Source organism: Colossoma macropomum, unplaced genomic scaffold (assembly GCF_904425465.1).
Source record: "Colossoma macropomum unplaced genomic scaffold, Colossoma_macropomum, whole genome shotgun sequence".
Classification (NCBI taxonomy): domain Eukaryota; kingdom Metazoa; phylum Chordata; class Actinopteri; order Characiformes; family Serrasalmidae; genus Colossoma; species Colossoma macropomum.
The window spans coordinates 23138-39937 of NW_023494854.1; the positions used below are offsets into that span (position 1 = coordinate 23138).

A 16800-nucleotide genomic window follows, 5' to 3' on the forward strand; every position below is an offset into this window, starting at 1 on the left:
GCCAAAGATGTGCACCAACCTTTCTTAGTGCTCATATACTGTTGACTGTTTTAACAGCTGAAATTAACATTAATTTACATACTCGTGCAAAAGTGGCAAAGCATTAAGCTTTTAATGATCTTAAAAACAAATCAATGAAACAATAAAGTAACTTAGTATGCAAATGCTTTTTCCTTTGATTCATTTAAATGCTGAAGTCTTCTTTGTAAACTTGCAGACACCTTTTACAGAAAGAAGAGTCAGTGTTGATCCAATGAGCACGTCCAGGACCCACTGACCCACAGTTTTACTACATTCTTCAATAACCTAAGAATAACTCAGCCTATTTGCATTGTAGCTCATGTAGTAACTGACTAAGGTGACATAATATGTAAAAAGTCTGAGATTTTAAGAGATTAAATCTGGATTCTGACCCAGCAAAAACAGCAGTAAAATGACTGGTATTTTATGCTTGGCCCATTTTTTTATTTTATTTTATTTTTTTTTTTGCATTTGAGTGTAAGTGTTGTGATATTGTAATTTACAATATCATAACTGTATAACTGTTCATTTATGGCCCAAAATAACGCTCTAATGCTGTGTTTACATGCTTGCGGTTGAAGGACAAATGGCTGGATATTCCATAGATTTCAATGGAGTAGCAACAGAAAATTCTGCCGTCAGCAGGGTGTTCCATCAAGAGTTCAATTTTCTAAACTTTTGCCATGAACTGTGGGGTGGAATAAACCAGATGCTGTGTTTTTTTGGGGGAGCCAGAAACACCAAAGTTTCATTTTCTGAAATTCAATATTATTCAAAACAAATTAAAATTGTACGAAGTATTTTTCTGCTTTTATCCAGTGTAAATAAACAATCAACACTGCTGCAGCTCTCCTCTGATATTCATCCACTTTCACCACTGTCACTGTCACTGTGCCAATGTTTGCATGGCTGCTGCTGTCGGCAACTTTGAGACACAGAATGACATTTTTTCCAACACCAACAACAAAACCACTTAACAGTAAAGATTCACCACTATATTTAATAGTATCCATGATTATGTGGACCAAAATTATGGAATGAAGAAAAATTAAAAATAAGGCCGAAATGAAGAAATGATTAAATCTAGAAATGTGTTTTATAGTGATGACAAAGGCAAATATGACTGCAGCAATTCAACTCATAAAAACCTTTATTGCACAAATGTTTTCTGAATTACATACAAATCAAAAATATAAAAGAGGTAAAGGTGGAGCAGAAGACACACTAAACAGATCACAGTAGATCTTTCCTCTTCACTCTGATGGCTGGAGAAGCTGTTATCATTCAAATTACTGATTCTGCTGCAGCGGAAATTAGCATATGTAGTGTTTTGAATAAGATCAATCAAAAATACATTAATACAGTAACATACTGTATAATGACAATAAAAACAGATACAGTAACACTGCAGCAATACAGTAACATACTGTATATTCCCAGAAAAATGAAATGCAGTAACACTGCAGGGAGGGAAAATTTCACTCATCCCAAGCTCAAAACTCTATGAGTTAAATCAGTGCATTTGCTATGACTGGTAGTCGGTCAGGAGCTCTCACTGATCTGACTGAGTGATTATAACTGGATCACTGAGTGTTCCCCAAAGCAGCCGCTGTGTTAACCTGCTAAACAGTCCTCTAGTGTCGTCCTGATGATCATCTCCTCCTGCTGTGATTCCCTCTCTGACTCCCTCTCTGAGTCTCTGTCTCAGTGTTTCAATCTCTCTCTCCTTTTGATCCATCCTACAATCAAACTCTTTCTGTTTCTTTATTATGAGTTCCCAGATTCTCTGCTGGAGTTCAGGCAGGATGATCTTCATGATTCTCTCTGCCTCCATCTTGGCTTGTCCTTCGTATGTCTCCCTGATCTCTTCCATCTCCTGTCTGTGTCTCTCCTCCATCTCTCTCCTCTCCTTTTCAGTCTCTTCTTTCAGTCTCTCCAGCTCCAACTGAACCTCATTCCTTCGCTGAATCTCTCTCTCCAGCTCTCTCTCCAGCTCTACCTTTCTCTTCTCATCTCTTTCCTCTCTTAGCATTTCCTCTAGTTGAGTTATTCGCTCTTCATGTTTATTTATTTGTGCATTAAATTTATCTGTTAGTTCTTTCAACTTTATTTTAATCTCCTGTTCACATCTCTCCAGTTTCTCTCTAGTTTCTCTTTCTTGTCTCTCCCTCATCTCCTCTCTTTCTTGCACCATTATTTTCTCTATCTCTCTGATCTGAGATTGTGTCTCCAGGTAGATCTCATTGCTGTAGAATTTCTCTCTGTTTCCTTCCACCATCTTCTCTATCTTCTCCAGCAGCTCTGAGATTTGAGAACCATCTCCACTCTCCTTAATGCTGAGACAGTGAAACCTGTTCCCACATTTCTCTACAAGTCTTTGGACCTCCTGGTTTCCTGACTGGATAAACTCTTCAATGTTCTTCTCTTGGACATCAGTAACAGTGAAAAGGATCATGGTGTTCCTCCAACATCTCTCTCCAAAGATCTCCTCCATTTTCTCCAGCATGCCTCTCTCCTCTCCTGTAGACTGCTTCACTGCTATGACTAGGAGGAAGGCGTGGGGTCCTGGGGCAGACAGACGGACACAGAGTCCCACATCCTGTCTCAGCTCCTCCAGAGAGAGTCCAGGACAGAACCAGTCAGGAGTGTCCACCACAGTCACCTGCCTCCCAGCCACCTCCCCCTGTCTGCTCTCACTCTGCTGCCTCACTGTAGACGCTCCAGCCTGGCTCCTCTCCTCTCTGCCCAGGATGGTGTTTCCTGCTGCTCTCTTCCCACATCCAGTCCTCCCCAGCAGCACCAGCCTGAGCTCTGCTACAGGAACTGACTCTGAAGAGGTTGAACTAGAGGATTCTCCACTCACTGTGAATCAACAAGAATGAGGTATTTAATCTCTTACTGTGTGATGGGGATTATAGTATTTTAAATATTATAAATATTTTAGATAGTATATGAAACTGAAATCATTTACTCCTGAGTGACTCTCCGCTCACTATGAAACAGAACAACCAGCAAAGAGGAGATAATGTTGTTGACTATGTTTTCACCTTGGATGCCTCCATCTTGTTAATTTTGGCTTTGAACTTCTGATTTAGTCGCTACAGCTACTAATCACTTTTTAAATTAAGTCACACATTCTAATTATACTGATTGTGAAATTAAGAAAATACAAATAATTAAATAACTATATTAGAAATTAGGACTCCTTTTCATTTTATGACTAAATGGCAATTTTTAGGACACATTAGTTTTTATCTAGCACAGCAAAAGGTACCACAGAAAGTCACAGATGAAAAGTGGTGTTATAGTGAGTATCAGCCTGGATCTTTTCTGGATTAGCACAGCAGCTCAGCTAGTTTTCCTTTAGGTGAAGAGTTCCTGCACTCAGTTACTCAGTTTTGCTTCACACCATGTAGTTCTATAAATTTACTCATAAATCAGGCCTTTGTTCACAGTTTTTCTGATGGTGAACATTTAAATGACAGTGACGCCATCGTCATGGCTGCTGTTATTTAAATCATTTGTATTGTATCATTTTTGGATTTCATGTAAACATTCTGAGCTTGTAGACTAAGCTCAGAGAACTGCGCAGTAGAAACTGTGAGAACACAGCACATCTCAAACTGTAATACTTGTGTTCTCTATTCTCATGTTCTTCTGAGTTTCCCCATTTTTGCAAGGTAACTTGTGAAGAATGTTCTTCCCAAGAATGCAAATCAGTTCTTCTCGATCTTTATATAGAGAAACACTCACTTATTTCTAGTGGCTGTCAGACATGCACATTTTAAACATTTAGATTTTAAAATGTCATTTCAAGCATCTTCATGCTTACAGTTACTTACAGAGTGGAGGTATAAAGTATTTGCTGTTTCTCCTCCTGGCTGGAGCTGCTGAGTCTGGATCTGTTCTCTCCTGCAGCTGCTTGTTTCTCTCCTCTAGAAGTCTGTCTTTCTCCTCAACCTGCTTGTCTCTTTCCATTAGCTGTGTGTTTCTCTCACTTAGAAGTCTCTCCTTCTCTTCAAGCTGTTTCACTGTGATCTCCAGTAGAGTCTCTTTCTCTCTCAGCAGTTTGATCTGATTCTCCAGTTGTGAGTCTTTATCTTTAAGCTGTATCTGAGTTTCTTTGGTCATTTGTTCCAGTTTTTCTTTTGTCTCTGTGAGAAGTGTCTCTTTCTCTTCCAGCATCTTGTCCTTCATCTGAAGTGTCTCTGTGTTTATTGTCAGAAGTTTTTCTTTCTCTTGAATTTGTTTGTCTTTCTCCATCAGCTGTGCTTTTCTCTCCATTAAAATACTCACTTTATCTTTATAACGTGTGGCTTCTTCTGAGAACTCTGTGAGAAACACAATAATCCAACATTGAAGACCCATCTGAGCAGCACATTGATTGATATATATTTTAATCATATGTCCCCATTTCAGATTTTCACTATAATCAAATGTGTTATCAGTCTGTTTGCATTTCTTTCTATGTAGTTTTGAATAGTGAGTATTATGAAGTTAAAACTGGGAAGTTAAGGGTTAAATTCCGTTATTAGTCTTTGCCTGCCTGCAGACAAAGATAAGTGAGCTTTAAAACAAGATGATTTAAATCAGACCAACACACACAATGACACAAAAAGACTGAAAGAAGATCCACAAAGTCCAAAACCATCACGTCCTTTACAGTCTGTCTTTATCACAACAGTCCAATGACAATAATCTCTAAAACTGTAGCAGAGAGATCTGATGGGCAATTACACAAAATATGAGATGTGATAATCTAATAATACAGCATTCTATAATTATTATAATGATCTTTTCATTATGATAAAAATGGAAAGGGTATTGAGAAACCTGCCTAGATTAAAACATTAGAATTAGAATTTTACAGGTTTTACTGTCATCAGGTTTTATTTTGTATCTCCTTTAAAACTCACCCATAAGCAGAAGAGATTCCTTTATTTTCATTCTCTCCTCTTCTGTCCATTCTCTGTCACTCTGTAGAAGAGAATAAAACAGAGTGAAGATGTGATGATGGTTGGTGTCAGTATGAATCACTGAGAGCTGATATTACTAACAGTAGAGACTCTGCTGATTGTAGCTGATTGAAATATTTAAACTCAGGTGAAGAAGAGATTAAAGCAGAGTTAGAGCAGGATTTTCTAACAGGAGTAAAACTGAACATCTGACAACAAATCAAGGTTCTGGTAAAAGGTGGTAATAAGGTGACCAAGACAGAGATCAGAAACATTACACTGATGTTAAACAAAAGGTGATTTTTTCATGCATCCATATTAATTAGTGTACTCACCTCACAGACACTGAAATACAGTTTGTCCTGGAGAACATTAGAAAATTAGAGAAACTAATTAGTGAACAATATTGACACTTGATGTGCTGAATATGCTGAATACAAACTACATCAGATTTCTGCATGTGTGGGTCTGAACTACAGAGCTAACCCTGAGCAACTGTGTCTAAACATTTATTGTAGTTTTATCATTCATGTAGGATCAATATATAAAAATCTAAACACTCATATCTATTTCAGTGTCTTACACTCTTCATTCTCTCCTCTCTTATCTGTCTCATAACAGAGTGTAGAGATAAAAAAAAAACAGATTTTCTTGCATTCATGTGTTGAATGTTTCAATTGAACTGACAAAAAATTCTGATTACATCACACTAAAATCTCCACTGGGAATCTAATTTGTGCTGCTTGAATTCATTAGCAAAATACATTCACTTATTATGCTGGTCCATCGTAAACATACATTACTGGCAATTTATTCTTCCTGAGGATTTGAGTAAACCAGCAATTAAAACTGAGAGTCAAACATAATGGTGGTTTTAAGTGAATGACTACACTGGTGCTCGTTATTTTATGTCATATATTTCAGACAATGTGTGAGTAATAAACCCTGAGTGAGAGAGAAAGTGATCTGTCCTCTTAAAAAGTCCAGATACTTTAAGATTCAGTCTTTACTGTGTATCTACCAAACTATGCACAGGGTAATTGAAGGGCAGGAGCTTGGTCAGTGTGAGGGTCATCCTCTGTAAGGACTGTGGACTGAATAAATGCCTCATCAGTCCATCTAGAACTCCTCCACACACTAAAGGAACACAGGTGGAGCTGCTTTGTAGTGGAGGAGAATATGAACTGTTTAACTGGAGCACATGAGTAGAAGAGCAGGCTGGAGATGAGAGAGACTCTGCAGACTGAATAAGAGAAGCTGATTATTCTTAAATGAAGTGAATGGAAGTGAAGGAGATGAGAGGATCTCAGTAATCGAGTCTTTCAGAGCTGCTGACTCTTCATTATTTGCTGCTTGTTGTGAGTCACTGACATAGAGACTCATCAAACAGGCAGATAGTGTGTGTGAGTGTGTGTCAGAAGCTCCTGCTGTCTGTGTTCTGGGCTATTTTCAGTAATGGAGGAGAGGAAAACTACAGTAATGAGAGACACTCTAATGATAATGATGTACTGATGATGGAACGACTCAAATATTCCATCATCACATAAGAACAGTGACGTCACTCCCAACAGAGCCAGACTGCTTTTATTTGTTGTGTCTTTTTCTCATCAGTGAACTTCACTGTCTCTACATTTCTGCAGTGCAGTGGGATTATGCACAGGAGCATTGTGGGAAGGAAGGAGGGAGATGAAGTCAAAAGCTTTCATTCTGAGATCAGAGACTTTGTTCATCATGTGAAATTTACCTGAAACTCAATATTATGTAGCTGCTTGATGTCTGTATTGAATGTAGTTCATGTGATAAGAGTATAAAATCAGTCACTACCAGCAGAGAAAGAAGGAAACACAGTTATTTACTTACCTTAAATACTGTGGAATAAAAACAGAGGGAAACACAAAGTTAGTCAAATCTCCATGAGAAACACTTTTACAGTTATAATATTTCAGTCTTTTTAACTCTTTATCTCCTTATCAGAATCTCCTTTTCTCATCTGTACTGTAGTTCTTCATCCTTCACTACTGAACTGTCACTCAATGCTTTCAGTACAACTCCATGAAGACGTTCAGCTAAACAGTTAAAGTGTAAACCTACAGCAGAAACTCAACCCTTATAGAAATGATTGGTGACACTTTACAATAAGGTTCCTTAGTAAACTAGTAATTATGCATCAACAACTCATGAACTAATACAGTAATTATCAGTAATTAATAATGTGTTATGATTCATTACTGATGAACAAACATGAGAAGGAATTGTTTTTATTCCTGCAGCAGTTAAAATCAGATAAAGTACATTTACAGAATGAACAGACAGATTAACTACAACCCCATTTCCAAAAAAGTTGGGACAGTGGACATGTTTACCCCTGTGTTTCATCACCTCTTCTTTTAACCACACTCTGTAAGCGTTTGGGAGCTGAGGAGACCGACTGCTGTAGTTTTGTCAGTGGTGACAGGTCTGGACTGCAGGCAGGTCAGTTTAGTACCTGGACTCCTTCAATACGGAGCCATGCTGCTGTAATACATGCAGAATGTGGTTTTACATTGTCTTGCTGAAATAAGCAAGGCCTTCCCTGAAAAAATGTTCTCTGGATGGCAGCATATGTTGCCAAAACATGTATATATTGTTCAGTATTAATGGCGCCTTCACAGATGTGCACGTCATCCATTCCATACGCACTAATGCACCCCTATAACATAATGAATACTGGCTTTTAAACTGTGCACTGATAGGAAGCTGAGTGGTCTTTAGCCCCAAGGACACAGTGTCCATGATTTCCAAAAAGAATTTCAAATGTTGATTTATCAGACCACAGGACATTTTCCACTTCCCCTCAGTCCATTTTAAATGAGCTCAGGCCCGGAGAAGGTGGCAGTGTTTGTGTATGTACAGTTTCTTCTTTGTGTTTTAGAGTTTTAACTTGCATTTGTGGATGCAGTGACGAACTGTGTTTACAGACGGTGGATCTCAGAAGTGTTCCTGAGTCCATGCAGTGATTTCCACTACAGAATCATGTCTTTTTTTTAATGCAGTGCCACCTGAGGGCCCAAAGATCACGGCCAGCAAATGCTGGTTTTCGGCCTTGTTCCTTGCATGCAGAGATTTCTCCAGATTCTCTGAATCTTTTAATGACGATTATGTACTGTAGATGATGAAAAGCAAAAGTTCTATGCTGTTTTAACTTGAGAAGCTTCTTTACCAGCCTTTTGTTGCCCTCTTCCCAACTTTTTTGGAAAGTGTGGTTGGCATCAAATTCAAAATGGGCATATGTTTTAAAAAACTAAAATTTCTCAGTTTCAACATTTAATTTGTTGTCTTTGTACTATTTTCAGTGAAATTTAGGGTTTAAATGATTTACACATCATTGCATTCTGTTTTTATTTACATTTTGCACAGCAAAACAACTTTTTTGGAAATGGGTTTATAATATAATAACTGGGGTTATTTAATCAGGAAATAAAAAAGTGAACGGGAGCTTTTCCTCGCTTTACATTATTATTATTATTATTATTATTATTATTATTATTATTATTATTATTAATTATCATAAGCATGGGAATAAAAGAAATAAAGAGTATTTGTTAATGTAATAATGATACTTTTGTTAACAATATAATATAATATTAAACCTATATATACATTTCTAGATAATTATTTATTATTATTCAGCTCAGTTCAGTGATCTCAACATTTAAGATGATTTAGAACTGAACTAAACTGATTTAGAGTTTAAACTCAAACTTTACTTCATTTCATTAAATAAATGAAGCTTTTTGCTTTTATTTATTTTGTTTTGTTAAATGTTTTCATTAATTTCCATGATATTTCTATTTAAATTGGCCTCAGTTAGTTTGCTTGTATTTTACACTCAAAGACATGAATTTCAGTTTGAAATATTGTGGTTACATTAAATGTTCAGACGGGGGCGCTGGTCTTAATACAGCTCCTGGCGGGAGTGGACATCGCTCAAGAGAAATGAGCTGAAGTTCAGGGTCTGAATCGGAGAACTGAGACTCGCCTCTTTATTAGTGAACTCCGCCCCGCGCGCAACGAGTCTGAACAGCGCGCGAGTCCACAGATACGACTGAAGTGAGAATAAAGATCGGTTTTATCTCCTCACTACGCGCAGCTCAACTCTGAACACGCCCATTTTGTGTCTATAGTTTGTGGATCTGCAGCTTTAATTAGTTAAGAATATAATTTTTTGTAAGAGTGAGTCAGCAGTGACGTCACATTAAATATAATATTTTAATAATTCATATATATTGTGTGTGAAAAATCAACCCTTGAACCATTGCAGTTGTAAGTTTTCCGCTGTGCAGTCATGATGTGGAGGTTTAGAGTCAGAATGAGAAAGAGTCACTGTTTTTTCTACTGAAATGCTCCATCTGTCCTTCACTCCACATGAACATCATTTATCCTCTGTATGTTTTACCTCCTTTATCTGAACACAACACCATTCTGAACATCTGTGTTTCTCATTTCTGTCTCTTCATCTTTCATTCTGAGATGCTGATGATGATGATGATGATGCTGGTGATGATGATGAGTTTATGTAGAGTGAACTTCTGGAATACTTACCCCACATTCCTACTGTACACTCCTCTGTTGTGTCTCCATTGGTGACCTGACACAAGTAATGTCCTAAATCTGCCTCTCTACAGTCTCTGATCTGTAAGGAGACATTTCCTCTCTGCAGCTCCTGAGTGAACAGACTCACTCTGCCCTCGTAGCCCCTCCCCTCTGTCACCTGCCTGTTCTTATAGAGACAAACACAGTCCGTCCCCTTAAACCACCTGATCTCCATGGAAACAGCACTGATTTCAGGAGACAGGTGACAGGAGAGAGTGACCGCAGAGGGAGACTGACGCTCTTCAACACGAGGTCCAAAGAGTTTAAACTCATCTGTGTAGAAACACAAACACACACACACACACACACACACACATAAACACACACATTAATAGTTGTGTCTCGTGTGTCTCCACAATAAAAATAAACTCTCTGATTGAATATTATTTAATGATGTTCACAGTAAAACCTTTTGTAGGTTCTGGAAGTTTAACTTACTGTTTCTTGCAGCCGCCATTTTTATCTCTATCTCCTCCTACAGATTCACACTAATACAATCCTACAGAGAGAGAGAGAGAGAGAGAGAGAGAGAGAGAGAGAGAGAAATTGATTGATTTTGCAAAGAGACTTTTACTCGGTCACTTCAAATCATATACACAAATGCTTCACACATAATATGACTGCCCCTTAAACAATATTAGCCCTAACTAACTCACCCTCCACCACAGTGCAGAAAACATCTTTACAGCACCATTCAAATTCAAATACCTCTAGGTTGTTTGTTGCTTTATAGAACTTAAATTCATAAACAATCCTAGATTTCACTAGTGTTACGACCCGGCTAGGTCAGGCTGCAACATAAAAATAAAGAGACCTCCGTGCCCTCCCGGTTCCCCAAGTCACACAGACAACCAATTTGTGACAATAACAATTTGGCTTTATTTTCAAGAGTTCAAGGCTTTAGACATTTATGAAACAAGCAGCTGCAGGAGAGAACAGATCCAGACTCAGCAGTTCCAGCCAGGAGGAGAAACAGCAAAGAGATTAGACTAATATGGTTGAATGAAGATGCTGAAAATGAAATTCTGTAAAATATAAAAGTATAAAGTGTGTACATTGTTATGTGATCACACACTGTAGGTGTCTAACAAATTAAAATACAGATGCATATTCCAGAAAAATATGATTTAATATGAATTCAAACAAATATAACAATTGTCAACTTTGCTGTAAAGTGTAGTTCTATAAGAGTTTAGTAGTTGGTGAGATCAGCAAAACATTAAACAGCAAAATGTTAAACTCTTATTGATACATTTCATGACATAAACTCCTAAAAACTATATATCTTATTCAGCTGTGCCTATTTAAAAGCAGCAGCTCTTCTGATTTTTGTCTTTTTATTTCTGGTTCATGCTGACCGCTATTAGAAAACAGTGAGTGTTTCATCTACCAGAACAAGAAGAACAGACTTGTGTTCATGGGAAGAACGTCCCTTTAAAGAGCAACCTTTCTAGAATATGAGAACTGAGAACGTGTGTATAACAGGTGGTCCAAATATAATTAAAGGGTTAACAGACTAATATTAAAACAAAGTTTATGTGTACATAATTTCATAACTATATCATAGAACATTTTTAGCGTTAAATGCTAAACCAGAAGGCAAAAAACACAATCAACAAGATGGAGGGACTTGTGTTTCTTCAGCAAATAAAGTGAAAACATAATCTGTTTCACAGTGAGTGGAGAGACTCTAGAATCTGCAGCACCACTCAGGTGAAGAGAGAGTATGAAGGGAGATCGTCCAAATACTAAATGATTCCACTGATTGTCTATACTACCTTAAATATTTATTTAAATGTAATAATCACCATCACACAATAAGAGATTAAATGCCTCATTGTTGTTGATTCACAGTGAGTGTAGAATCTTCTAGTGTAGATCTAGAGGTCTTGGGCCCACATTGCATAAGGTGATGCTTTATGCAGATGATGTCTTGACCTTTTGCACAACCCAGAGACTTCCATCTCTGTTTTGTTATATGTTATCAACGCATTTTCTAGACTCTCTGGATACAAAATAAACTGGTATAAGTGTGAGGCTCTTGCCTTAACAGCATACTGTCACAAAACCTTATTCCAACCAGGCAACTTTAGTCTTCACTATATCAATGGAAGAATACGGTAGATCCTTTAATGTTGCTGTAGGCCTCTTGGCAGCCTCCCGGTCCATTTTTCTTCTTGTCTTTTCTTCAATTTTTGAGGGATGTCCAGTTCTTGGTATTGTCGCTGTTGTGCCAAATTTAATCCACTTCTTTATGACTGTCTTCACTGTGTTCCATGGTATATCTAATGCCTTGGAAATGTTTTATACCCTTCTCCTGACTGATACCTTTCAACTACCAGATCTTTTTGATGTGTTGTAAGCTCTTTACAGACCATGGCTTTTGCTGTAAAATGCAACTAAGAAAATGTTAGGAAAGTCCTACTAGAACAGCTGAACTTTACATGGGGTTTCTCAGAATCACTTTAAATGATGGCAGCTGTGTACTGACTACTATTTAACATGAGTTTAAATGTGATTGGCTATTTCTGAGCACAACAACATCCTCAATTAGAAGAGGGTGTTCACACTTATGCAACCACATTATTTTAGTTCTTTATTTTTATTTTCCCCCCTCTAAAGGATTTCAGTTTGTTTTTCAATAGAATTGTACAGATTATGAGGCACATTGAAGGTGAAAATAAATCTGAAATTATTCATCTTGGTCTGTTTTTTTACATGACAAAAACCTGGCATTTAAACAGGGGTGTGTAGACTTCTTATATACACTGTATACACCATCCAAACCCTATAAAAAACCATCATGTCCACAACAAATCAAGAGGAAAAATCTGTGCCTGTTTTGTGGACATAACTCTGTTTGGCACAAAGTATTAATCTATAAATCAATAAAACAGCGATGTTGAAGGTAAAGTATACAATCTAATAAAAACAATATATAACAATATACACAATGCTGTGTAAAGTTTGACACAAAAAGTATAGAATATGTTAAACAAAATTAAGGAGTAAAGCAAGGCTGCAGTTTATTTAGCAAGGCTTTATTTAAGGGATATATAAATGATCAAATTACAAAATTCAGCTATTCCTGGACTCATCTCTGAAAATATAATGTATACAAATGATTTAGTAATATTAGCACCAACAAAAGATGCTCTTCAACAGAACAGAACATCAATACTAGAGACTTACTGTACAAATTGAATCCTTACGGTAAATATGGAGAAAACAAAAGTAATTATTTTTCAAAAGAAAACACCAACAATTACTGTTTTTAGGCATGATATATAAATTCAGAAGGAATTTTTAAATCAGCAATTACATCACAGACAATAAAATCATGTCAATCTTATTATATGTTCAGAAAAACAATTTCTAAGTTCAGTCCACCCACTGCAATGTGGGCGTTATTCAAATTATTCAAGTCAATAATCAAACCAATAATGTAATATGGCAGTGAGATCTGGGGAAAAAAGTAGTAAAAAAATGAAATTTGGGACAAACACCCACATAATTCTTTGATCTAGGATTCCGCAAAGACATCCTGCAGGTGAACAGAGGTATTTCTAATTTGGCCAGTAAAGCAGAGCTGGTCAGATGTCCACTCATTCTGGACATTGAGAAAAGATGCTGTAAATTCTGGTACCACCTCAACTAATCAGATTCAGGCTCCCTTCACTACAGAGACTTCATCAGTAACAGAACAAAACCAAACCACCTGCTAAACCAACTAGACAAGAAGAAAAAAACAGAGGGGAAACCAGCACCTCAGCACCACCTCTACACTGAGAGAGACTGAAGACAATAACAGAGTAGATTATACTCTGCACTGGACAAAAACTGGCCACTGAAATAAAACGACACAGAAAAAGCAGGCTAGACAGAGAGAACAGGTTCTGCACCCACTGCCCGTCAGGAGAGACAGAAACTGAGAATCACTTTGTTCCTTCATGTTCAAAATATAAACCCTTTCTGCCAAGATTTACTGACAAAGTTTCCACCTTACACACATCAATTTATTCATAGCTGCCATAAGAGCAGAGAGAAAAAAAACATAGCATATCTTATATAATCAGCACTTCTGATTCCTGTCTGATATCCTGTTACGCCAAGAAAGCATATTTAATGTGTGTGTGTGTGTGTGTGTGTGTGAGAGAGAGAGAGAGAGAGAGAGAGAGAGGGAGAGAGAGAGAGATTAGACTGGACATGAAACTCTTTATTCATTAGTATTTATCAGACACTTATCTTTACTAGTTTTAAAAACAGACATATAGCCGAAGTGTGGCTAGCATAAAACATGGCGCCCCAGTTATGGAAAGTGAGATGGCCAGCCATTAATAAAGCAGTTACTCTGTGTGAACGGTGACATGTTATGGTGAAAACCTGCTGTCAGGGTAGTTATCAGTCAGTTCTAATAGTCTGATGATGCTGTATTTAATAATGATCTTGATGTGAAAGACTAAATTGCAGAGCACACAGGTGAGTGGATGTGCGCTGAGTCTCTTCAGCAGTGCTGCTCTGTGTTTATCACACTATTTACTTTTTACAGGTGAATTCATGCACGTGTTGTAGGCTATGAATAACTTGGCCCGTCTGCATGAAATGTTTCTCTTACAGTTAATTTTGTGCACTGAAAGAAGAGATGCATTATGGAAATTATAAATTATAAATTATAAATTATAAATTATAGATAGATTTAGTTATGTACACAGAAAAATCAACGCATCACTTTTTCTATCATTTTATTACAGTTGTGCTATTTTTTTTCCTAGCAGTGTGTCACACCAATAAAATCTGTCAAACTACTTCCCTCTTTAAAAAAATAAACAAAGAAAAAAAAAAACCTCTGAAGACATTTGTATTACGTTTTATTAGTTGATATTTTTTACATACAGTTCATTTATTCTAATCTTATTGTTTTAACTTTTATTTTTAATCAACTTTCATTATCATACCTAGTTTGTTTAATGCTCTCTTGTTTTCTCTGTTTCTATTTCTATTTATTTTTATTGGACAAACATAATCTTTTAATGTTATTGTATTCTGCGAAGCACTTTGACCTGCATTTTTATGTATGAAAGGTAATAGCATAAATAGGATAAATGTTTGCACAAAAAGCCAAATAAATGAGTACAATAAAAAGCAGAACTCTGCTGCACAAAAGGCCAGAAGCAGATTCACTAACACTCTTTACTGTGAGACAGAGAGACCTTTACAAACAGCATTAAACAAACTGAATACATTCATTCACACTCATGAGCATCAACTGTGGGGTCAAAGGTCAATATAAATGCACAGTTTACTCTTAAAAGCCTCCTCTAACTCAGCTATTCACATTCAGAAATATCTGATAAATATGAGTTTAAAGCTCATTGTTCAAACACTCACTCTGTAGCTTATTTGTTATATTAAAACCATCCTATAAACAATTAGCATCTGCTTTAGCGTGATGCTGATTTTCTTACCTTAGTTACTCTTCATTATCTTCCTCCTCCTCAGATGAAATGGGTCCATGTTTCAGAAAAAGCTGTTGTAACAACAAATCATCATTTAGTAGAAGTTAAGAGCTTCTATTCTACTTTTACTTCCTGATTAAATGAGAACCTCCGTGTAGTAAAATTCCTGTCCTGGAAGCAGATTAAACTACATTCAGCTTCAGTCACTGAGGTAAATGAACCACACTGAGCTCCAGCAGCACCGACTGTACTTTCTCCCTCCTCATAGTTTCAGTTCAGACTAAATAATAATCCATTTATCTGTGAAAATAACTGCTCTAATGTCCAGCTTTAGGATCAATACCTGAAGGTGATGTTTGCTCTCTGAAGAAGTTTGTGGGTCTGAAGTTCATCAGTAGTTAATATGTAACTCTCTCTCCTTCTGTTAGCTGCAGCTGTTAGCATCTCCTGCTGCTGACTCTGTGTTTCTGACTGATATCACAGATAAAGAGACTCAACAGATGCTCATCAATTCAAATAGATCATAATACTGAGATTATTGGGTGAAGATCATTTGAACACACACTGCGATGATTTAATGTCAGAAAGAAGACGTTAGAAACCTTGTTCATAATTCTGCTCTCTGATCATCTCAATTCTATAACATCAGTGGTGGAATTTGTACAGAGTGGACTGAGTGGAACCAGCAGACATTAAACAGTGTTGGGTTTGATACACTCTTTTAAAGGATTTGAACCAACATTAAAAATTCCACATTTAAGTAATATCTTAGCATTTTATTTTAGGCTATATTGGATGTATAGAACATTTCACCCACACTTATTATGACAGAAGTATTCAATCTTACTTTCAGCCATTAAATACCATATTTTATATAACTTTATTTAGTGTCAAATATCTTCAACTTCACATGTGATCACTTGGGACAAGGTATTTTTTGTGACAAATTACAATAATAAACAAGTTTTTAAACTGACCCCATGTGTGTTTTACAGAAAGTGTAAGCACTCAAATCCATATTAAATCTGTATTTTAAAAACTCTTTGAAAAGAATGTCATTCACAGATTTAAACATTCTCCTTCATTTTGGGGAAATAAATGTCCTCCTCTTTTATATAATACGACTCTGCAGCTCTTCTTCTGACGGGAGACATAAATCATCCTTTGGCCAGAGTGGAACTTAAAACCTGTTACTGTCTCTCATCATCATTATGGGTGTGGCCATAAGTTAAAATTAGTCTGGTTCCACCAAACACATGAATAGTGTGTTGACAAATTACAATGTTTAATAAATAAGGATGTATAAAGAAAGGAAATATCAAATAGAATCAGCCTCTCTTGTATTGTTTAAAATATGATTGGTTGGATGAAAAACAGTATATATTGTTACAGAGTTATACAGTGCCAAGAAAAGTATGTGAGCCTTTTGGAATTATCTGCTTTTATGTATATAGACAGTTTAAAATAAGCTCTGGTCTTCATCTAAATTACAATAAAGAACAAATACAGTTTAAATGAATCACAAAAATAATGTATTGTTCTGGTCCATACTGAATACATCACTTCAACATTTTCAGTAAAGGCTGAAAAACGTATGTAAACCCCAATACTAATGACTAATCAGATTCCAATCAAAGAAATGAGATTTGAGTTGAGGGTTAGAGCTACTGTTCTGTCTCACAAGACAGAGATCTCAGAAGTCCTATGATCGGTAACTGTTTATTTCCATAAAGCTG

General features: G+C 36.6%; 1 protein-coding gene across 3 annotated transcripts in view; it reads right to left on the reverse strand.

Moving 5' to 3' along the window:
- Positions 1–1184: 1184 nt before the first annotated feature.
- The window catches only part of LOC118800321 (calponin homology domain-containing protein DDB_G0272472-like), a 118589-nt gene continuing 102973 nt past the window's right edge, over positions 1185–16800 (reverse strand). Inside the window, exons 1-8 of one of the 3 annotated variants that reach the window (XM_036560521.1) lie at positions 15074–15443; positions 10047–10107; positions 9558–9881; positions 6837–6844; positions 5312–5338; positions 4938–4998; positions 3864–4352; positions 1185–2883 (exon numbers count right to left, since the gene is read on the reverse strand). In XM_036560521.1, coding sequence (XP_036416414.1) covers positions 1574–2883; positions 3864–4352; positions 4938–4998; positions 5312–5338; positions 6837–6844; positions 9558–9881; positions 10047–10065 — 2238 coding nt within the window. In that variant the 5' untranslated portion in view covers positions 10066–10107; positions 15074–15443 and the 3' untranslated portion in view covers positions 1185–1573. Of the gene's footprint in view, positions 2884–3863; positions 4353–4937; positions 4999–5311; positions 5339–6836; positions 6845–7339; positions 7363–9557; positions 9882–10046; positions 10108–15073; positions 15444–16800 lie in introns of those variants that run through there. The other 2 variants (XM_036560522.1, XM_036560523.1) reach the window with 2 other exon arrangements.